At 32.5% G+C, this 25,805-nt stretch overlaps 1 protein-coding gene across 6 annotated transcripts in view; it reads left to right on the top strand.

Moving 5' to 3' along the window:
- Nucleotides 1–25,805, top strand: part of LOC145684220 (diacylglycerol kinase theta) — a 286,225-nt gene that overhangs the window by 234,924 nt on the left and 25,496 nt on the right. For 4 of the 6 annotated variants that reach the window (XM_081756306.1, XM_081756302.1, XM_081756304.1 and 1 more), the window contains 6 exons: nt 2,597–2,809; nt 3,211–3,345; nt 5,368–5,542; nt 8,488–8,636; nt 12,934–13,107; nt 18,725–18,754. In XM_081756306.1, coding sequence (XP_081612432.1) covers nt 2,597–2,809; nt 3,211–3,345; nt 5,368–5,542; nt 8,488–8,636; nt 12,934–13,107; nt 18,725–18,754 — 876 coding nt within the window. The remainder of the gene's footprint in view (nt 1–2,596; nt 2,810–3,210; nt 3,346–5,367; nt 5,543–8,487; nt 8,637–12,933; nt 13,108–18,724; nt 18,755–25,805) is intronic. The other 2 variants (XM_081756303.1, XM_081756305.1) reach the window with 1 other exon arrangement.

The raw sequence follows: 25,805 nt of genomic DNA, 5'->3' as shown, positions 1-25,805 counted from the left end.
TCCTCAACATCCCTACACTTATTACATTTACCTCGTACATCTCACACCGTTGGCAATGAACGTCTTCTGCTTTAGCGTTTCTTGTATTCAAGAAACGAATTAGGCTTATCTCACAATGGGCGAGTCGTTCCATAATCTTGAACACTATCAACAAGAAACAAACACACTGTGACTGTCCTTACAATTGCATCTGGCTTGCCAATGAATGAACAAAGTTATTGCAATGCTCAGAATAGCAAACTTAGCGCCGACGCGGAAATATTTTGAAAAGGTACTTTTTTTAAAAAATACAAATCGTAATTTAGTCATATTTGTTATTATTTTAAATGAATTTGCCTACTAGTCATCTTACACATTGCCTTTGAATAGTTGCTTGCAACTTCTCGAAATTCTGAAATCCTGAACTTCACTTTCGTGTAAGTACATCTTTTCTTTCGGCAACTACTGACCTTTTAAAGTTAGGAATTAATTTTCAAGTCATATCTCAACAACAGTTTAGGTCTGAAATGCCTGCTTTCTTTTTACACTTTAGGTTATAAATTTCAGGGCCTATTAGTAATAAAAATACTTATTGAAATAAAAAGTATATTTACTTAAATATACATTATACATTCTATAATAGTTCATTTCGAAGACAATAATCTTTACTTTGTAATATCATCTACGCATATTGTATTTTAACAGGATCTATATTAGAAGTATTCATACTTAAGTGACAATGGGGACATTTGAATATAACAAGTAAAAATTACAATTAATTTTTGACACAGTTAGATATATAATTATATACATAACTTTTTAATTGCTAACAGATTTAAATGTTTGAATTATTTTTCATCTATTTTCCAGAATAGAGTAGAGTATAGTTTATCCCCATTAATTCAGACCGAAGGATGATTGGATAACGATTTTTGCATATAATCAAACGTGTTTATTTCACAAAGAAAAGCATGTTCAATATGTTTGTGTTTTTTCTTGGAATATGCTCTATTATATATAAAGAAATTGTTGTACAATACGTATACAAAAAAAAAAAAAAAAAAAAAAAACGCAACAATATACGTGGCTAAATCACAATACTGTGTTGTTTATGCAGAAAAATAATCAGATATTTTCTGGACTTTTTTTTATTTGAGTGTGCGGATAAACGATGTTCTACTGTATTCTCTTCATATTATGCACTATGACCTCCCTTGTAGGCATCAGTGAATACAAAAAAATCCTAACAGAAAGTTTAAATTTAGTATGTTTAGTTATATCAAGTTATAACAATAAATGGCGCTGCAATTGTAAACCAAATAAACAAAATAAAATCTCATTATGTAGATTTTTTTAAATAGCTTTGCGTTAATTATTTTATTTTCTCCAATAATTTTCTTCCTGTATATTGAAAGAACCGTCAGAGGGAGAAACCGTTGAAGAAATTCAAATTATTGAATCAGATGCTTGAACAATTTTTCTTCATCTGTATGTGAATACCTCTTTTTCTTATACGCTGCAAAATCCTTAGAGACTTATTTATAAACTATCACAAAACATTTTTGTATATTTAAAGATTCCTGATTCAAATTGAATTCAGGCACTTTTGTCCTAATAAAGTAGGGTTTATGCGTTCTCTGTGTGCAACGGTGTTTTGTAGAGTATTTTTACCTTTTTAACCCCTTGCGTTCCAAATGTCATTTTCCTACGTGCTTGCTGTAATACAAGGTTTTCATTTACTATTAAAAGACTGTTTAGACCGTTATATAAGGCAATTATTATGCACGCATGAGGAAAACATTTGCATTGTGGAACATTTGGACTGAAAAAGGGAAAATTTAATGTTCTGAAGGGATTTTATACTGCTTCAGGTTGGCAACACTGACCGGAAATCAAAGACAAAGTTTTTTTTTTTTTTTTTTTTTAAATCTCGAAGTTGCTAATTGTATATTGTCAAAACAAACGCATGTGTATTATAATTGAATGCTTCCATAGACCTGCCATCTAGACAAAATATTTTTTTCTTTTTTGCTAGTAAGGTGCTGTCACCTAAGGAGAAATAGTAAAACGAACTCTTGTCTTGCATCCACAAAAAGATTTCATCATCTCCAGGATTAATACGACCCTTAATAAAGGATAGGTTTTCATGACATCCCCGTGAATGTCATGGTATTTTGCAACGGAGTATTTTATGACATCCCCGTGGGTGTCACTGGTATTTTGCAACGGAGTATTTTATGACATCCACTGATACGCAAGGGGTTAATGGTAAAAATAAATAATGGAAAATAATGTCCAAAGATTTTGAAGCGCAGAAGAAAAAGAGGTATTCATTATATATACGGATGAAGATAAACTAGGCAAGCATGCGATTCATTCTCGATTCCCTTTGATGGTTTCTTCCCCTGAAGATGTTTCCAGTATACAGGAAAAGAAATGTTATAGAAAATGAAATAATTGACCCAAGATATAAAGAAAATATTTTATTTTCCACATGATATGTAATTGCGTAGTTGAAAATGAAAACCTTAACATAAAACCTCATTAGTTTACTAAACATAGCTTTTAATATTATCTATTTCTTTTTACTTATTTTTAATGTTTATTTTTTTTTCAGTTACTGAACGCGTGCTGACACCGGATGAGAAACCATGGGAAATCATCAAACAACTAGGGAAGGATTCCATTCGACAAATGGAGTTAATGCGATTCTACTTACAACTGAAAAAGGACCCTCACGGACCTAATTTGGCACTTTTTGTCGGAAATCTTCCTCCAAACCTCTCGCAACGCGTTTATGAGGATTTGTTAATTGAGTTCCTTGGCAGAGGTTAGTAACTGTTTTATGATACTGTATTACACTATGCGTCTAGACCTCCTGTATTTCTCTTGTATTTTGCTCAATGTTTAGCCTTATATTCTTATTTTGTTCGGTATTAAATTTTTGCATGTATTTCTTTAAATACAAAAACATGTTGTACAATTACGATTCAATTGATTTTGACACAGTTACATATTAAGATATGAGGCTTTCGTATGTTAACAATTTTATTTGTCTACTTTAATTTAAAGGGAACAAAGCCACAATCTTTTCAGCTCTTCCTCGTAGCACAGATAACCTTTTCCATAAAAATTATTGTTCTTAATTTTCAGTGCTTTGTATTATATTTAGGTATATTATTTTAATATATTATTTATAATGTTTAACATTTTATTATTTTTTAATTTCAGAAAACAAATTCGTTTCTATTGGCCCAATTTATTATGAATATGGTTCCATGGTGATTACCTATGAAGATTCAACTACGGCTGTGAAGGCATTGTATACATTAAGAGAATCTTGCTATGAAGATAAGCATCTTCTTGGTAAGTTTAGAAGAAATAATGGCAACACTTGACTCTGAAAATGAGTGCTTTGTTCTATATAGGTTTAACTTTCACACAACTTTAACGGAAATGAACAAAATATCTCTTATCATTTGGCACAGTAAGCTACCACTTCTGTATGTGTTAATGGTTCAAAATCTTCCAAATATATTTGAGTGTCATCTGAAGAATGGCAGAAAATATATATATACAGGGCGCGGCATGAGTAATACCCTTTTTTAATTGCTCTAATTTATTACACTAGTTAAGTGTTTGAATAAAATAAAGTATATTAGTTTCTGAGAAATTAAATATTGCTCCATGAAAACAACAAAACAACGCTACTCACTGAGATTGATTAACATTTTCAAAATGCCCACTTTCTTGTTCAACTTGATATATCCGTTCATCTTGAAGCTTGCTTTATCTGATCAACATATCCTATCTAGAAAGATCTCATCTTCAGTAACTTTGTTCATGAAAATTGTACAAAACTCTAACCGCCTGTTTTCATCTCCATCATGCAAACTTTGTAGCACACGAGGGATGTCAGGTCTCATCTTAAATTTCTTTAAGACTCTACGAACACATCTATCACTAATACCTAACTCTTGAGAAAGATGTCTACTGAATTTTTGAAGAGAGCTCAACAATAATTCTCTTACTTTTATGCAATTCAACAATAATTCTCTTACTTTTATGCAATTCAACAATAATTCTCTTACTTTTATGCAATTCAACAATAATTCTCTTTTCCGCAGTTATTGCTGAAACTGGCCTACCAGATCTTGGGGCATCGTTTACACTACCTGTTCTTTCAAATTTCCTTATTAAACTTGTGATGTTTCAACTCAACACCTGTCGAATGTTGAATTCTGCAGCAAACAAACGAACAGTTTCAGTATCATTGTTCTTGTTTTCGTAGTAAAGTTAAACTGCTCTCATTCTTTGCTCGTTTGTTAATCGCAAGATCATACTTATCTCAAATTTCTACAATAAAAATAAAAAATAATAATAATATATAATAGAATATATATAGGTGTTTCGAAACAACACCGACGTTTGGGAGATGATTTCTGACAACAAGATAAGACAAAAAGTATCCTGGGTGCGCAAATGCTTCCTTTCGGAGTTATAGACTGCCGAAAACATAAAAAAAAACTTTGAAGATCAATAGCCCCAAAACTATGGGACCTACCGTAGTCAGGTAAAGACTTCACTTAGAAACTAATATGTGCCCCATCCAAATATCAGTTTCAGAATTCTGTGGTACTTACGCAGCAATTGTTATAGAGGTAATTGGAGAATACTTCAAATTATATGCCCGTAGACAAACTCCCTCTGTAAAAATTTCTTCGCAAGTACCTTAGGATTCTGAATCATGTATTTTTGGATAGCGCACATATTAGTTTCTAAGTGAAGTCTTGACCCGACTACGGTAGGTCGCATAGTTTTGGGGCTATGGACCTTTAAAGTTTTTTTTTTCATGTTTTCGGCAGCCTATAATTCCAAAAGGAAGCATTTGTGCACCCAGGTTTGTCTATACTTTTTGTCTTACCTTGGTGTCAGGAATCATCTCCCGAACGTTGTCGTTGTTTTGAAACACCCTGTATATACATATCACAATTAGACCTAGTAAATGTATTGTCAACATTGAAAATTCAACACGGAAGTACTATTAGCATTTAGAGTGTATATGAATATTTGTACTGGAAGATTGAAGTTATACCTTTTCACATTTTAAAATCTAAAGCGAAAACTGCCATCATAACTGTAGTCGAGAAAATTTAATAAAATTGTGATTTTATAATACTGCACCCATTTGTTAAAATTACTTTTTATACACTATTTTGTAGAAATAACTAAATTTTTTCTAGGGGTAAATGTTCAAATTAAATTGTCTGAATAATATAATTTTGGTAAGAACGTGGGATTGTGCAATAGAGATGATTTGTCTATATATCTGCTACAACTTGTGTGAGCCATCCTTTTGTGACTGAGTGACATTACTTTTAATTGCAGTTATGTTGTTGCCAAACCTAGAGCCTAGAATGATTCCAGCTGGTGTACAACCTTTGTTAGTGTTCGTTAATGTGAAATCGGGTGGATGCCAAGGTTTGGAGCTCATATCAAGTTTTCGTAAGCTGCTCAATCCGTATCAAGTGTTTGATCTGGATAATGGTGGACCACTGCCAGGGTAAGTACAACATTTTTAACATTGAAACTACATTTTCTGTTTGCAGTTTTAATTTTAAGTAGAGGAGCAAATTTTGCCATGAATTTACATGCAACAACTGTAGAGTATATAAATTTTCATGCTTATTTTTAATAGCAACATTAACTAAATTGAAATATTTTGTTAAGAATGCTCATCTATTTTCTTTTAAAGCCATTTTACATTTTGTGCTTATATTACGATTTGAATATATGTGCACATTTAAAAATATTCTTAAGAACATAATTCTTACAGAATACACGTGGTCAGAGAAATATAATCTTAGGAACAATAGAGCTATGCATCAGTATAATAACAACATTATCATAAAATACGGGTGCTAATAGAAAATATGAATAGCAATAGGACAACACATCAGCATAATAACATCATCATCATAGAATACGCCTGCTCATAGAAAATATAAATAACAATAGAGTCATGAATAACAATAGGACAAGCTGCAATAGGGCAAGTGACACTCACCATAGAAGAAGATGGCATTGGTATCGCAGATATGCCAAAACTCCACCAAGAACAGATTGAATACCTTCACCCACATTGCACCAACAGAAAAGAAGCCATCTATTTCGTGTAATATGCGATGCAGTCACAAAAGCTGTAACACTTCATCTAGCCATTACAAAGTTCACTACAGACTATGAATCAGATGAACAAAAGTATAGCAAGTGGAAACCAAAAGAACTGCACATAATATTTAAGAATCACCTAGAGGACAGTAACACAGATAAACGCCAATGAAATGCCTGTCTCAAGAAAACTGAACTTTTTTTCCGAAATAGTAGGATTTATGATAACCATCCAGGACCGAGTGATACCGAGTGTACAGTAAATACGTGTTGAAGCAAGAAATACCGGATAAAAAAGCGGAGACCAATCAGAAACAATTGAACATATCACAGTCTTATGCCATATAATGGCTCCCGCAAACTATCAGAAAAGACACGACAATGTTACAAAAACCATTCACCAGTTTTTTTGACACATAACATGAAATTAATCACCGATACCAAGCCACACTACAAATACTAGCCAAATCCAGTACTTGAAAACGACAAATACTGTACATACTACTGGGATTGAGAAATCAGAACGGATGTAACGGTACCTACAAACAGATCCTACATTACTATTATCAGTAGAATGAATCAAGGAGCAACTCCCATAGATGTAGCAATGACATTGACTCACAACATGCGTACAACATCTAGTACAAAATATAAAATCCTCTCAGAAGAAATAAAAAAGATATGGAAATACCATAAAGTTAGAGTAAGATCAATCATTATCTCAGCTATAGCTATTGTTCCTGAAAGTACTGTGATGCAACTGGAACAGATAAACGCAAGACATCTTTTAACAAACCTACAAAAATCAGTAATACTAGACATTTGTCATATGGTTAGGAAGTTCTTTGGAGAAAAGGAACTCTTTAATAAGCTCCAGTTTCCAGAAACAGCCATCAGATTATTAAGTTGAAACCGATTTAAATCCAGATTCCACAGTAATAATAATAATAATAATAATAATAATAATAATAATAATAATAATAATAATAATAATAATAATAATAATAATAATAATAATAATAATAATACCAAAACGAAATGAAATTACACCAATGTTAAATATAATTAGATAATGCTAAAGAAAATTTGTTCTCCAAAGTTTGCAACAATGTTAAAAATTGACAAACTCAACTTAATCTTGTAATATAAGCATATAGCACAAGTGTTATTTTGGTAAGTGTGTAAAAGTTACGAAAATAAATAGGGATATAATCAAAACAATGTTTGTAATCCCTTTAATTTTGTAACAACTTTGCAGAACAGTGATCAATTTTCAAACAGTAAAATCATAAATTAATTTTAAAATAATAATAATAATAATAATAATAAAGCCGTGAGCAATTTTCACAGGCAGCTAGAGGAACTTTTTGGTAAAGTTTAGTTTGTGTTGAAGTCAATCAATGATTAAGAAAATCAGTAGATACATTCAGAATGTATCTCCATAGGTTTTAGGAAGTAATGATTTAGCACTGACTAATAGTTTGTGTTTAAGTCAATTGATAAGAAAGACAGTCAATATACATAGGTAAATCTAGGATGCCACCTCCATATCTTTTAGAAATAGTATTTAGGAATTGTCAGTAAGTTGTTACTAGGTTGAATTTTACCGACGTGATTGTGTAGAGTTACTTTACTTTTGGATTTTGATATAGGGTTATACACCCTACTAGCCTTGTCTTCCTAGTTTGTAACTTAACTTGAACTAATTGAAGCCGTGACTTCCATAATCGCACAAGTCCAGCTGAAGAGATATTGAGAAAGCAATAAAAGTTGAATATTTGTTGGAAATGTGAACTTGGAAATCAGACTGTTTCATATTTACAGTTTACTGAATAACAAATATCACTATGTATGAACAGTTTGCTGAATAATAAATATCAGTATGTATGAAAAAAAAAATCTGACTTCCAAGTTTACATTTCCAACAAATGTTCAGTTTTTATTAAGTTTCTCAATATCTCTTCAGCTGGACTTGTTTGGTTATGGAAGTCACGGCTTCAATTGTTCTTTCCTTTTCGGACAAAGGTTGAACGATTATGTGCTGATAAGTTTAGAGTGTATGACTAGAATGAAATAAGTTAACATTTAGATACAAGCATTAAGAAGTGTTTGCTTGTTGTAATCTCATCTGTATGTGGAAGTGTTAAGATGTAAGCTTATTGAATGAATAAGTTGAACTTAACATAATTATGAGTAGAACTTCTTTTAGTGTAACATTATTTTAAAACGATTAGCCTAAGTGTAGATTGAATAAAAACGTAGTATATTTAAATATATAGTAAACTTAACATATTTTTAAAAGAGCAAATACAAAAATAATATATGAATTTCTTCCAGGCTATACGTTTTCCGACACATAGCAGATTACAAGATCTTAGTGTGTGGTGGAGACGGAACTATTGGTTGGGTTTTACAGTGCTTGGACAACGTTGGCCAAGACAGTGAATGTTCGTCTCCTCCTTGTGCTATTGTGCCACTTGGAACAGGTAAATATTTCAAGATTCGTTTATTCTAGAGCAAAGCCATGCCAATGGGACAGGGAGAGGGGTTATTGCTGTTCAACGTATCCTCTACTTGTCAAATTTAGGCTGGATAAAGTGGTATTTAAATAACTTTCAAGTCCGCATAATAAGGATTTTTTTAAATATATAGATATCCTTAGTACAACATAAACTATTTTCTGGTATATATTTGTACCTGAGAGCAGGAAGTGCGTAAGTCCAATTTTGGTGATGAGTTAATAAAGCTGGTTTTATATATTTTTCGGAGGTCTGCAACGAATGGTTGATTGTATTTTGTTGTATACGGGTTGATGACATAATTAACCAAGTATGTAATGTCGTATGCCCAATATGTATTTAGGGCTTAAGTAAGTGTTTTTGCTGTTTTTTGGAAAACAAGGATTTGTGACTTACGCACTTCATGCTCTGAGGTACAGATATATATATAACCTGGCACCTACCAGCCGGACGGCTTGTGATCAGTACATCGACTCTCCTCGCCCTTAATGACTGGAGCTTACTACTTCTTTCTTTTAAATAGTTTTCCGATTGTCCACACGATCCTCGGTAGAAGCCGCAATGCAAATATGATACCACCCGGTGAGTACGAAAGGTCATTTGCCTTTTCTCTGATCAGACCTGGCCCTGCTTAACTACGCTGCTCTCATAAGAAGCGGTGTTCCAGTGCAGCTAGGTCGTTCGTGTATATATAGATATATATTAGTAATTGCAAGAACTTGTAATTACAACCAAGCTATTGCTGCTGTGTTATAAAATCAAAGATAACAACGATCATTATAAACACTTTCCACAAATACACTATTTTAAGCAGTGTTCCAAACTTTACTAATGTTTATCATATCTCCGGAACGGTTTGAGATATTAAATTGCTGTGAACGACAAAATGATTTGTTTACCCACTGTAAACCGCATAAGTACTTCGATGTGGTATTTATGGAAGTATTTTTTTTTTTTTTAAATAAACCCTTCCGAAAAAATATTTTTTTTTTTTTTGACACCATGTAATTTCGTTCCCATTTATTCGAAATACGTCATATCGTGCTATCGTGCTAATGGTATCCATCATTAAGGTACTTTAGGTGTGCATTGCTCCGTCTGTCTCGGCTGTACAGTTAATGTGGTAGGGGCTTTCAAAATTTGGGTGATTGTGATATTGTAGTGTCCTTAGTTTGCAACACTGAGTAATAAATGTGCTACTGTAAGTTTTTGTTTAACATGTAGGTTTAGGTAATATAGTGCCATTTGAAAAAATATGATTATATTGGGTTGGCAACACTGTTCATATGTTAATAGCACGGCCCACACGCCCATAATGATGTTTGCTTCGCACAAAATTTCAGCGTTTTTTTTTTCTTTCTTTTGTCTATTGGTAGATTAGGTTTCGTTATTTAGACTCAGCCATTCAGATATGAAAATAATATTTTATTCCACCGAAATTATTTAGAAACGACACTACAAGACACAGTAAACACAAAAAGCTGATCGGAACTGGCGGTTGAAACTGCAAGTCTGCACGAATTATCAGTGTTCGAAGTTCCGAGTTGAAAAAAAGCAGTGCTGGTGCCATCATTGTTCTGTGTACGAACCACTGCCATATTGAGATGTCATCCGTCATCGCGTCTTTTGAAAATCTGGTCGAAGTTTAATTCAACAGTTTCTTTCTCTTAACTATATTTGATACGAATTTAGACAAATTCTTTCAGTTAAATCTAAACATCCGTTGATTTAAGGACAGCTAAATCGATAGGTTGCTGTATTTTAATGTTCTTTCAACGACGAACTTCGTTTTCCTCTCTTTTTGCCTTCAACTATATTTACTATCACATTCTGTCCCTAGAAATATTTTTTCATCAAACCTTAACCTAATCAGTTCGTTTTTCGTTTCTCAATTGTCTGTAATATAATTTTTCATTTCCTTCTTGTTTCCAATATTTACTTATTTATTTTATGTTCCAGTAGCAAATTTTCTTCACTTTTGTCTGCCCACATTTTGACGAATTCTAATAGTTTTTTTTAATTGAATTTTCATAATGTTCCCACTTTCTTTCTTTCTTTCTTTCTTTTTCTTTTTCTTTCTTTCTTTTCTTTCTTTCTTTTTTTTTTTTTTTTTTTGATAAGACTCCATCTCTTTACTAATTATGTCATCTAAGTACCAAAACTGGTCACCATTTGGTACCAGTACCTACTGGTATCAACTGGTACCAAAACTGGTTCTACGTTTTTCTTCACAACTTTTATAATTCATATGCTTATCTTTTACAGTCACGATTGCTGTCACTTCTGTAAAATTTATTTGTGCCCAATACTATTGATTGCTGATCTTCAAGTTATCTAAGATTATGTTATGCTATTTATCTATTTTGCGTTCAAGCGCCCACAATATTGTACATTTTTATATATACTGTATAGATCATATCAATACACTTGTTTAATAATTCTATGTATTAATAATAGTATACGGTTTTATATACATCATATTACTACTACAGCATGGTTCTGCGAAATTACAAGAAACATGTAAAGATGGTTTATACATACTATACTATACATACTGATATACAAAGGTCAATAAAAGAGCGAGATTGTATTTAAAGAATCTATTACGAGAATGAAATATAACACTTATTTATTTTTCAACGTAATCCACCTAAAGTCCTATGCACTTACGCTAGCGCTGGATAAGCTTCTCAATTCCACGTGTAAAGAATTTTGGGACGTATACGTAACCAGTTATGCACATCATCAACAAACCTTGAGCCACTAAGAGCTTCTTTCAGTGGGTTAAAAATGTAGTAATCTGAAGGTACCAGATCCGGGAAATACGAGGGATGGGACAAGCAGACGATCTTCAGGTCTTTGATATCATCTAATGTGACTCTAGCAGTGTGTGGCCTCGCGTTGTCATGGAGTAACAGGACGCCACTGGATATCAGTTCACACTGCTTCCTCAAAATTGTTGGTTTCAAACTTTCACGCATAAGGTTTTCGTACGTCGCACTGTTTACATTTTGCCCTCTCGGATTGTACATATTTAGCTTCATAGTACTAACATATACTATTTCTTATATATTTTACACTCTTTGTTAAGTTCGTAGTTTCTAGCCCAGTAGTTCTGAACCTGAGGGGCATGAAGAGCAAGTAAAGGGAGCGCAAGCTACTAACACAAAAAAAATGTGAAATTAAAAAAAAAAAGTTTGGAGTTTGTGTACGTTCCTAGAACTCAGAAACAGAATAACAATAATGTTGCAGCAGGGAATTTGTTAGTCTTTATTTGAAACTTTTGTCACATTTTTAGTTTCTTATGTTGTTACATAGCCTATTATAAATTAATATTCCTAAGACCTTTTTTAAGGATGATAAAGATGGCGTCCGGCTTGTTAAGTGTTGGAGCCTTAAGCTCTTTAATTATTTCAATTTTAATTTAGAAGACATTTTTACCTTTAGACATAATTTAGTTTGTTACAATCTTTATATTATATTATATGATTTTTATAAGTTCGGCGCCTGTAGCTCCCATTTAGTTTTACAAAATTGTGTAAAAACAAATCTACTTAGAACAGGCCAATTCTTCCATGTTGAAACGGGCCATTTTTTTACATTTACAATTTTTTATCAAAAACATTTAAAACAAAACTGCTGAAGCAGTCAACTGGGCCTTAAGTCTGTGACTTTCTTTATAAAATTACACGTAAGGGAGATAACTGGGACTGGATCATTTTAGTAGAGTGTTGTAGTGTGGCCAGAAATAGTAAAATTACTTTCATTTCTAGTATTGTAGGTATGTATATCACTATTGCATTTAAATGTCGTTGTAACTTTCTTTTGGAGAGGGGGGGAGGAAATCACTGTTCGTAGTATGTTTAGATAAGGTAGTGGAAGAATTTTAAACTTTTCTTTTTTAACGTGAAGGTCTTGATTCGGTACCTTTCATTGTTTATTACCCTTTTGAAATTTTAAAAATTATTTTATTTTGCGGTGCATTTCTTCAGGGTACTATCTCATATGTAAACAAAACTTTAGACCGACTTAAATGTCGATAGATTAAACGGAATTTTAACACTTTTAAGTGTAATATATTTCACAAAGTTTCTTATGTAATTCACTGATGTGCATATCCCACGTCAGTGTAACTTTCATTTAAATTACGCAACATGAATCATATTATCTGCAATTAATATTTCTACTTTCAACTGTATAATTGACAGTTCTATGCGCATCGTGAAGTTTATGCATACTGATTTTGTTCTCTTTGTTTCTTCAGGAAACGACTTGGCTCGAGTGCTTCGGTGGGGACCAGGATACACAGGTGGTGAAGACCCGTTGAATTTGTTACGAGACGTTATTGATGCAGAAGAGATCCGATTGGATAGGTGGACGGTGGTTTTCCATCCGGAAGAAAGTAAAGATAAGGATGTACAGCTTCCGAATTCAACGGGTAAGTGGTTTTTCAACTGTTCCTGTAAAAATCCTGAAGTTTTGACAATTTAATTTTTAACACAAAACTAAAGTAGTTGAAGTAATACGAGATTGATCTAAACAATAAACAGTTTGAATCAAAGAAATTGGTCTGCCAAAGTGAAGTTACTATGTATTAAGCTAGATTTCACCATCGACCATTTTAATTTAATTTATTTATTTAGTATTTGGGATTATTTAGTGGCGTGGCCTTTAAAAGTAAACACAGACGATACAAATATGACAGTTTCAAAAAATAAGTTTCTTCTTATTTCTTTATTTACAACACCTTATTGTCTGAAACAACAATTTTTCATAAGATTTTACTTTACACTTTAAGCGCCATGTGCATTTATTTTATGTACATTGGTCTATTACTGGGAGCTATGTGCATATATGTTATTCACACATTGATATTCTTCAGGAGACAAGTGCACGCTGCTGACCTCAGAATAAAACATTTGATTTTAGGGCTTGGCACTTGAAGTGTTAAAACTTCTTACAAGACTAGCTACATAAACCATTAAACTTTCTATTTCTAAACACTCATTTGTGTCATTAACTGAACTTATAACTGTTTTCTAGAATTTATATCGGAGAAATTTCAAAAGCGTCAGTTACAATTCCGTAACTTCTGATTTCGTGGTTTGGTTTGCAGTCAAAATAAGGGAATTCTAGGTTTACAAAATTTTGCAAATTAAATACATAAAATAAAATAAAATTCTTCTTTTCAACTTGCGTTTATTATTATTATTATTATTATTATTATTATTATTATTATTATTATTATTATTATTATTATTATTATTATTAACATAATCCATGCTTCAAAACATTATTCTGCATTACGGACAATTTATAATATATTTGTACAGCAGACCAAAATTTTAAGGTTTGAATTTTCGCATTAAATGAGTAAATTCTTTTTTTATTTTATAAGTAAAACGACTTTAAAAAATCTAAATGATTACTTGTTTGTACACACTACGATATCTTACGTACTTTCATATTGAATTATGTTCCACTTCACTTTCACATTGCCCATCAGTATCTCCTACTCTATTGCTACGTTCTGCTTCAGTTCGCTATACAACCATACTTCCTTATCCGTAACATACTATTTATCCAACTTCATTACATCAGTAATGTGTGCTGACAAACATTTTGAGGACTATTCTCGTGACCAACAGGAAGTAAGTTTTATTTGTTGTTCGTATGTAGAAAGTGCCTTATTTCCAAATTATGGCACTTGACATTGCCTATGTCAGTGGTTCTCAACGTGGTCTTTCTCGTTTCCGAAGGAGGCGTTTGGAGGCGCATTGACTATTTAGGGGACGTTTAAGATTTCATGGCCTGTTAGACTTTTTTTCTTATTATTGGACGAAGCCATATCGGGGTCCTCGTCTGGAGACGCGAATTGCATATTTGGCAACGTCGCAAATAAAGAACCATAGATTAGATCTACCAATTCATCAAATAATTACATCGATTCTTGTCAGATGGCAGTTAAAGTCAATAAACGTTGACACTAGTACCACTTATTACCTTAGCAATCGATGTAACTGCTTAATGGATTTATAATGGTACCAATGCTAATGGTACCAAGTTAATATGCGATGCCATATAGTGAAATTTTGATTCCGCATAGCGGCTGATGGAGGCCCCGGAGGGCATTCCATCATGTAACAATATCGCTTTACTTTGACCTGTAGAATAGTGCTCTGTGGTCTGTGGGTGCCATTTTTAGAACACTTGATATCTTCAACGCTGATTTTAGGGATTGAAGCCTTTTCTAGTTCTTATCCAAGTCTTACTTTCAGCCTTGTGCGTGGGTGAACTGGATTAAGATGACAGGAAGCGCTCAGGACAGTTGCATTCACCTATGGGGACGCTAAGCTCAACAAGATTGAGAAACATTGTTCTATGTTATTTGCGGGCATACACAACAATGGTGGGAAAAGCAGGAAAGAGACGGGATCGAGTAGCGTATCAATGTTTCGAGCTGTCTATTGAATATTGCTGTTCAATATCCAATAATCTAAGATGCATATTTCCACTTCCTGGCGCCACAGCCCACGAAAAGCAATAGCCAACTAGGAGACGCACATTTAGCTAGTTGGTATGTGGTAACTGCATTGACTCTTAGCACTGTTATTTCTAAACCTGTAGATCAGAGCCCATTACATCTTAATTCAGAAAGCTCCGCAATTAGGTCATGGTGTTGGGTCATTACTAAAAAATAAGCATTTTTACCGGGATTCGAACCCAGGACCACCACACTTAAAGCATGTACACGAATCATTCGGCTATGTGGAAGCATTATGTAATGTATATTTACCATGAAACATAAATTGATTTTATTTGAATAGATATTTCTTTCAGAATATATATCCTTAGATACGGGGGTAAATGGTAGACATTTATGACATATACATATATGTATCATAAAACATTCGCAGAATTCTTTGAAACTAATATTTATTCCTGGTATCCAAAAGATTTCAAGTTTTTTATGCATTACTAGTCCGCTTTTTATATGTACGACAGGATTTTTCAGAGTAACAGCTATCTTAAAAAGAAAAAAAAAATGGATTGTAGAATTCTCATAAAATTATAACATCTCTAAAACTTTTAATGATAGATCGTACGATTTTGCAGTTAAGTTGATTAGATCATTAGATACGTCACTGCTACAAGAAAGCTTGTCATTGTTTAGTTGTAAGGTGCCTTTCGTTCTTTCTTTCTTTTTCTTTTTCTTTTAAAGTAAATTAGACCAATTGTGCTAACCCATTAATTTAGAAAGTTCTTCAATTGTAAAACTTTAAACTATAATCACAAATTACTGTATTTAATTCTCTTTTTGTATTTCAAGAGATACGAAAGGGTTTCAGAGATAATTAATGTAATATAATGTCTTCCATTTGTTTTCATGTTTCGTAGAGTGATATAATTAAGGTTGTCAAAGTTAGAAACATTTTTCTTTTTTCGCTTGGCAAGAGATTTGTCATTAGAATAAAGTTGGTCATGCTCATTTGTCCAGCAATATGTTTTCAAGGTGATGATAAACAAGGCGCATCATTTGATGATTTAAAAAAAAAAATAGTAAGGATTTATTTTATTCCTTGTGTCGGTTCAAACTTCAACTTGCAATGCGAAATCAGGATAGACTCCCGAATATGGAAAAAAGAAAAGACTTTTTAAACAATAATGAAAATTGGATAGATAAATTTATGATTTGTTATACAAATCTACGTTATATGTACAATTTAGTTTGTTGTACTAGGGTACACCTAATGCAAAAAAAAAAAAAAAAAGATTTGTTCCTTTATAATATTTCAACGATTCAACAGTTAAGGTAGTTTCAATTATGAAACTAATGGAACGAAAATGTAAAACATGTGTCATTTAAAGCTGCTTTTATTTATTAACGTAGTTTTAATTACGAAATTATTGAAAAGAAAATGTAAGACATGTGTCATTTGAAGGTTATTTTATTTATTAACGTAGTTTCAATTATGAAACTAATGAAAAGAAAATGTAAGACATGTGTCATTTAAAGGTTATTTTATTTATTAACGTAGTTTTAATTACGAAATTATTGAAAAGAAAACGTAAGACATGTGTCATTTAAAGTTTAGTTTATTTGTTAACGTAGTTTCAATTATGAAACTAATGAAAAGAAAAATGTAATACATGTGACATTTAAAGCTTATTTTATTTATTGGAACAAAGTGATAAAGATATTTTTTCTCGCTACAGACAAATGTGGTAAAATTTCTCTTGTTTATTTTGAAAAACAATTAGGTTGAAAAATAAATACGGTAAAGTTTTCTTTTGTTAATATACCCAGACAAAAATGGTGCTGTTACTTTTGTTTAGTTAATGTTCAAAGAAATGTGATAAAACTTATTTTATTGATTTGAGTAGACAACTATGTGACAGTGGACAGTAAAACATCGTTTCTCTAGCAAATATAGTGAAGTTTCTTTCATCTCTTTTGACAGAGGAGGTGATAAAGTTGTTTTATTCACTTCGACAAAAGAAAATGGTATATATAGTTACTTTTGTTTTGCTTGGACAGACAAACGTGTTTATTTAGACAGGGAAATTTGGCAAAACTTGTTTTGTTTATGTGAACAGAGAAATTTCGCAAAACTTGTTTCGTTCAGATAGGCAGACAAATGTGAAACAGTTACTTTTACTTATATGGACAAGAAAATTTGACAAACTCCACTTATTCATTTAGACAGACACATGTAGAAATTTGTGTTTTGTTCATTGACGTAATTAAACTTGCTTTGTTCACTTGTACAGACTGATATTGTACTCTTGCTTTCTCCATTTGGACTAACAAATGTGGTTACGCATGTCTTTTGTTCACTTGACAGATAAAATACGGTAAAGTTTAATTTCCTTATTTAGACAGACATACGTGGTATAGTTAGTCACTTCCGTTCATTGGGACAGATAATTATGATTGATTATATACAGGTAGATATGGCAGAAGCTCTTTTTCTTGATTTGGAGAGAAATTTACTGTAAATTTAAACATTAACCCCTTGCGTTCCAGGTTCATTTCCTTATGTACATGCTGTAATACCAGGTTTTCATTTACTGTTAAAAGATTGTCTAGACCGTTATATAGGACAGAGTTGTTGTATAAAGTTCATCATATTTTGTACAACCGCACGCGCTCGCACACATACACACACACACACACACACTATATATATATATGTAACTGTTTCTTTTTGAATAAATTATACACACACACGCTCATGCGTGCGCGAGGAGAGCGTTTACATTACTGATAAATATATATATATATATTTGTATTGTCGAGCATTCGGGCTGAAAAAGGGAAATTTTGATGTTCTGAAGGGATTTTATACTGCTTCATGTTGGCAACACTGACCGGAGATGAGTAAGGTGCTGTCACCTGAGGAGAAAGTAGAACTAACTCGTTCCTTTCTTCCGCTAAAAAAAAAAATTCATCATCTCCAGGATTAATAGAACCCTTACTAAAGGATACGTTTTCATGACATTCCCAGGGATGTCACTGGTATTTTGCCAGGGAGTATTTTATGACATCCGCTTGGATGTCACTGGAACGCAAGGAGTTAAGCTTTGCTTCAACGTAATGCAGAAACAGTTTCAGATACTAATGTAAAACATTTTGATAAGGGTGCGTAGTTATTGTATGTCGAATTCTCTGAATAATGGCCAATGTTTAATCATACGCAATAAAATATATTGTCAGAATGGCAGTAAAATTTGTGGTCATTCATTTGGAGGAAGGTATTAAATAAAATGTTTTGTGTTCATTTGAACATACCTATGTCGTCATGACTTGATAAAGCAAAGATTGTCTTTAGTATCTATTGACGAGCTGTGCATTTCTTTTTGCTTATTGATTTAATTAGGTTCTGTGGAAATGTGCAATCATTCTATATGTAAGGTGTAAAACAAAAAAAAAAAAAAAAAAAAATCCTGATTGAGATTTTGTTTATAAGCGGCCATGTTGTTTGTTTTCTTTCTCGGTGTCTTCTGTGCATCCCACCACCTGTCGACTGGATTTCATCCCCTCCCATCATCAGTACCAGATTATCCTTCTTTGGGGCTATTGAGTGAGTCTTCAATTATGATTTCTTTTCTTTGCTATTATACATAAGTCTTCAGAGATATAAACTAAAAAATAAAATTAAACCCTCTATCGGATTGAAGTGTTTGATTTTGTTTTAAAAATTTAGTTGTTAAGTTTATTTTTAAGTTACAATTTATTCCATTATTCTCTGTATGATTTTTCCCCTGCAGGAGATATTCCATTTTTTGGTTGTTTGTGGGTGAAAAGTAGGCATGACTAAGAGATAGCTACAAGATGACAAATTCCAGTGGCGAGGAATAACGAAAACCCAATAACTAGACAGCATTGTATCTAGGTTGAAGAGTTATATTTATATCTAATTTAATCCCAAAATTTTCAAGTTTTATACCATCAGTTTTAAGACATTTAAATGAGACAATTTTATGTAGTACTTTTAAATTAGTGATTTGGTTATATTTAACTACTTCATGGCTGAAACAGCATAATTTAAGTCTCTCTGAAGTTATGAATAATCAGTAAATCAGAGTATCATGATAGTTTGTCATAAACAAAAGCGATTACAGTTGTCCCTTAAATGTTTCAAGTGATAAGTATGTAAAAGTATCGAAATTATGTTAAAAAAAATTCTGTTATAATGAAGTGAATTCGACAGTATTAAACAATGGCTTCCGCTTTGACAATTATCATTGAATTGAGAAGTATTACCTCGTAAATGGAGCTAAGAGCATCACTTACAGCAAATTCTGGAAACTTCTTGTACTTCCAAGCTTTCGGCTCTTTCCTAGAGGATTGTTCACGGGGAATGAAAATAGGAGTACAAGAAATGCAAACATTAAAGAAATATAAAGAAATTGATCCTCAGAGGAAGACCAGAAAAGATACATCTTGTCAATTGCTGCTGGTTACACGTCAAAAAGAAATAAAAATGAATGGACTCACAAAGGAAGAGCAGTGAAGATACATCTTATCAATTACTGCTAGTTACACGTCAAAGGGAAATATAAAGAAATGGACCCACAGAGAAAGACCAGAGAAGATACATCTTGTAAATTGCTGCTGGTTACACGTCAAAAAGAAATAAAAATGAATGGACTCACAGAGGAAGAGCAGTGAAGATACATCTTGTCAAATTTGTGCTGCTTATACGTCAAAAGAAAATATGAGGTTTTTAGAGCACAAAGGAATGAAGCTTAATTACCAAAATTGTAAGAAAGAGAGATATAAGATTTGTACGGTACGCTTAACTTCATGGAAAAGTTAACACTGTTTTTCTTTCATTTTAAGAGTTATTTACAATATCTGAATATGAATCCTTTAAGCTTTGAAAGATGCTTCAGAAAGAGATCTCAAAATTGATATATGTCCAAACTGCCTCCCCCCCCCCCCTCCCCCAAAAAAAGGACTTGATTCTTTTGTGCACTTAACGCGCCATATAAAAGAATGAACTTGACGGTTAAGAACAGCGAAGACAGCTTGCCAATTGCTGCTTGTTAGTCGTCAAATAGTGTCATAGCATGCTGTAAAATACCAGGTTCCTGTTGTACGTTCTTTTGTTAAGGCAGGAAAATTTTCCAATTCAGAATTGAGCCCACCATTTCACGACATGTTATACTACCACTTGATGACTAACAAGCATCATTTAACAAGGTTCATCTTCAATGCTCTTCTCCACTAAGTCCATTGCTTTATGTTTCCTCCATGTTTTTATATCTCTTAATTATCCAAAGTTCCAGGAGAATTCCGAAAGCTTGGAAGTACAAGGAGTTTTTAGGAATCAGAATTTAAAGTAATTGAAGTGTTAGAATTCCTGAGCATCACCAATACGAAGCTGTACATTTATTTACAGAAAGGAAACGTCGCAAAACTACATTAACAGAAAAGAGAAACAGCAATTAGATTTCAAATGCGAATGTGACACAATTTTCTTCACATTTAGAATGGCATCTTATGACAGTGAGGAAGTTATTCACTCTGAATACCTTTCACTTATAAAACTACATCTAATTTACTCTTGCGTTGAAAAAAAAAAAATATGCTAGTGCGGTAAAGTAATTGAGTAGAAATTTGAATTAAAAGATAGCAAACTCTGTTCTAGAACGTCGGGGAAGAAAAGGCGTTATGAGCCTATGCTCTGATTACGCTGTACGTGTGCCATCTGACTTACCAAAGGTTTTCGCTGGCTGTAACGTCCGGCAATGTAAAGTTAGTTTATATTCAAATAGCAAACAAACAGAAATTAATGGTATCCGGAAGTATAAGTTGCACTATCTCGTGAGCTACAGTTTTGTTTCAGCTATACTTAAGAGACAAGCGGAATCTAGTTCAACTGAAGTTCGTACTTTTGTACTTCCTCCACAACGCTGAAACTTTACCCACATCCTTATTTTACACGTCTTCTTTCGCCTTACTACCACTTCCACTCTTTCCGTAACATATGTGCAAATTGTTCTTGTATCTCTGTTTATTTTCTTTTCCTTGGTTTGAACTTTTGTATTTGGTCATTATTTGCAACTGTCGAATCGTCATTCTTGTATCATTTGTCCTTGATCCGTGCCGATTTCGTTCGCCGTGTGGTTATTCGATCATCTTCCGAGGTTTTGAGACCACTCCTTGATAGGTGCTTTTTTGTGACTGTGATTATTTGAAGTTCGAAGCTGAAGAACCTAGATATATATTCCCTCTCTCTAAATCAACATATTGTCTAATCATGATACTTGGCTTATGAATTCGAATGAATCATTTTCTCTAATTACTGTAATGGATATTTTTTTTTTTACAGAACGTATTTTTAAAACAGTCATTATCAAGTGGTATTTACCATTGGAAGCATGAAGTTAATTTCCTTGAGGTGAAAAATGCGATTTCTACTTTGTGTTCGTTTACTTCTGTTATAATGTAATGGAATTAATGATGCATATAAAATTAGTAGTAATCTCTTTTGTATTCCTGAGAGAAATAATATCCAATATTTCGGATACTTTATCCAGTATCCATTATCAAGGACCGTAGATAATTAAAACATATGCTGCAATAGGATCTTCACTTGCTTAAAGTCTCAACTTCAATGGAAATCATTTTCCTTTAAGAAAGAAAAAAACAAATATGAGGTATTTTAACCTAGTAGCGTATAGTAACGTATCGTACTTTTAAGAGATCACCCTGTGTATACTCCCCCTCCTTTTTTTTAAAAAAAGAAAAAATAATTAAGTTTAGTGTAAGTGCACTTAACACCAATAGAATTTTATCTATTAAATTTGTTATTTTTTTCGACATACCTTCAGTTTCCCACATACGTGCACTATGAAATCCAAACCAAATACAAAGTAGGTATCAGTCGTAGTTACCTGCAAAAAAATGCAGTAACAAATTGTACTAGGTAAAATTCTATGAGTGTTAAGAGCACTTACATTAAACTTAATAGCAAAAACGAGGAACCCGTATACAAGGTAGCCTTTCAAAAATACAATACGTTACTAAGTTAAAATACATTACTTTATATATATATATATATATATATATAGATAGATAGATAGATAGATAGATAGATAGATAGATAGATAGATAGATAGATAGATAGATGGATGGCGATTTCCACTGAAGTTGCAACTTTAAACATGAGAAAATCCTGTTCCTGCATATGTTTAAAGCCTCCACGGTCCTTGATAATGGATACTCGATAAAGTATCGGAAATATTGGACATTATTTCTATCAGGAATATAAAAAAGTTAATACTAATTTTATTTAGAATGTGTGTTTTATTCTCTCTATTAGTCAGTGATGCAGATTTGAGTAGAGAGTCTCTACTAGGGTATACCGTTGTGTATATTTTATATTTTGGCAAGCACTATGTTGGTTGTGCTGCTACCGTTATACACAGCAGTACGCGTCTGCTGAGGTTGGTATTGATACGTGCATAATAATTTTACATAATTCGTCACATTAAAATAACTTTACATTGTTCATCACCTCCTGTTGCTTATTGACAATGAATCTCCTTACTCGTATTCTTGTTCTTATTGTTAACTATCTGAAATCTCCATTCTTCGCACGGGAAGAATAGATTTACGGAAAGTTCGAGGTAAGTAAAAAATTATCCGCAATTTTGACATAATTTTTCTTACATTCTTTATACTGACCTCTATTCTCGTGGGTTTTATCGTATGCTGTTGTGATCATGCTATGAAAGTTTGATCCTAATTCCTCCATTTGTCTTTCTTTTGTTGCAGATAAATCATGGCCGCTCCATTAGAAGTTTGCATCAAAGAGGAACAACGAGTAATGATACGGTTTTTGTGGTCGGAAGGGGTATCAGGGGCCGCAATCCATTAAAGACTTTCGGCACAATACGGGAACAGTGTCCCTGATACGGTCCCTGATACACCTTCCGATCACAAAAACCGAATCACTGCTCGTTGTTTCTCTTTGGTGCAAAATGCTAATGGAACGCCCATGATATATCTGCAACAAAAGGAAAACAAATGCAGGAATTAGGATCAAACTTTCATAGTATAACCACAACAGTATAACAATAAAATACACTAGGACAGAGGTCAGTACTAACAATGTAAGGAGAGTTATGTCAAAATTGCGGATAATTTTTGGTTTATCCTCGTATTTGAACTCCTTTATCTTTAGGATTTGTATTTCAATAAAAGTATAACGATAAAAATCCGTAAAATAATCTTTTTTGGGGTATTTTTTTTCCAATCCACCTCTTCATGTGTTTAGGACACATCTCTTCATCGAAGTGAAATTAAAATTTTCAGCTTTCGTTGTGATGCGATCATATATAACAGATAATGTCAATTTCAATGTAGCTATACATATATATATATATATATATATATATATATATATATATATATATATATATATATATATATATATATATATAATGCTCTTCTATGCCCTCTCCTTAAAACGGGAAATTTCAAAAATTACAGGACACGTGTCCACTTATTTTTCATGAAAAGTTTATATACTGAGTTTCATGTTCCTAGCTTGAGGGGCTCGTGACTTATTCTATTTTCTGCATAAATTTTGATCCTCACATACTTCCCTTAGCATATGCCCTCGAATCAAAGTGATATGATAAAAATGTAGCTCGAGATAGATGTTAACTATGTTCCAAAAATCATTTCAAATTATTTAGCAATTTTCCTGTGATTGGATCACAAACATTAGACAACGTCTCTTGCAATGTGCGAAAAAATATATAAAATTCCCGTTTTAAAAGAAGAATTTTCATAAAACTGAGATACGTGTTCATTTACTTGTAATGACAAGTTTATGTGTTGAGTTTAATCTTCCTAACTTGACGGGCACGTGAGATATTCAACTACCTCTTTGGATATACATTTAATCAAATTAATATGATAAGAACTTAGTTTGAGCTTTGAGGAACTATATTCCAAAAGAATGAGCCTCGGGTGCTCAGTGCATAGGGTCCTTCGTTCGATACCAGCTCGCGCTAAGTGAGCTTTATGGTGGACAAACACCGTTTGCGTAAGTTTTCTCAGGGTTCTCTCGTTTCCTCTCCACTTTCTTAATTCCACCATTTTATTCATTTCTCATCATCACCGTCTCCTTTAGCCTAACGTGGGACGTAAAACTTAAAAATTTAATTTCATTTTTTATATTACAAAATTTATTTCAAACAGTTCGATCATCCACTAATTTTTTTATATATTAGATAAGCAGTGAATAAAACCTTTTCGATTATTTAAAAGTTAGTAAATGTAATATAAAAACAGAGCAAAACTTACCGTGACTAAAATTAATCTGGGTATGGATTCAATAGTGAACTACTGTTATGTAAAAACTTTAGTCAGATAATCTATACGTTCATTATTCGTAATGAAATGTAAATGCAGAAAGAGACCCACCACAGAAACGAAACACAATTCATTATAGACCCAACAATGAAGAGGACAAAATGTTTATCAAATATTGGAATGTAACCATGAACTTTTTATTTATTTATTTTTTTTTATTATTTAAATTGTAAAATTAAATAGAAGGCAGAGCGGGATATACTTACCGATTAAATTATTATAGGGTTGGCAAGATGGCGTAGAATGTTTTACATCATAGAGCGTCATGCTCTTTAATTATTTTAATTTAATTATTAACAACAATTTCCATTCTGGACATAATATAGTGCATTCCAATTTTTATAGTGTTTTACATAATTTTTTGTATGTTCTACGCTTCTGCCTTCCTTTTTTCAATAACAAACTAGTGTGGAAACAACTATCTGAAACAGGCCAATTCGTCCATTTTGGAACGGGCCATCTTTTTACAATTATAATAACAACAAGAAGATTTAAGACAATTTTAGTGAAACAGTCTACTTGGCCTTAGTGCTGTGACTTTAATTTTAAAATCTCCCGCAAGGGAGATGCATAGATAGATAGAAAATTAAATAGAACAATATCTTTATTAACAATCAATTACTTTAAAAAATATTGTGAAGTTTGATTCTGAAGTAACATGGTTCCTTATTTATTATTTTTAACAAAGAAGAATTGTCGAAACGAACGTAAAAACAATATGAGCAGCATATTTCATGACTCTTTGATGTGCCTGAATAAATTACGCTTTGAGGGAATTGGTAAATATTCTATTACTACAAGAATTAGTACATACTTTATAAAGTTTTCTTCCCTCAGTTTGTACTATAAAATATTAATTTTTACCTGTAAGACTTCCTTCAAGAGCCACCTCTGGTAAGAACTAAATTCGTGTAGATTGCCTAATTGGCCATCATAGACAGTCCCTTAGACCCAAGAAAGTACGAACGTAGAAGTTCTTCAGAAACCTTCTTCAAAATACAAAATAAATAAATAAATGATAGCATTGTCTTAAACACACATTACCATATATTTGGTTGTAAAAATGTGACTAACGTATATAGTTTGTCCAGAACACTTACTATTGGACTATATGAAAGAATAAGTACGGAAATGGAAGTTACTTTTAGTAATTATGTGAAAAGTTATCAACGGAAAATTGTGACAGTTTCTCTTTAGAATGTTTTGATTTTAATTATCCTAATTTTAACTATATATAA

This window comes from Thermobia domestica, chromosome 4, assembly GCF_964235325.1.
Source record: "Thermobia domestica chromosome 4, izTheDome1.hap1.1, whole genome shotgun sequence".
In the NCBI taxonomy this organism is placed as follows: Eukaryota; Metazoa; Arthropoda; class Insecta; order Zygentoma; family Lepismatidae; genus Thermobia; species Thermobia domestica.
Note: the sequence above shows the minus strand (reverse complement) of the source record. Positions and strands in the feature narration are given on the sequence as shown.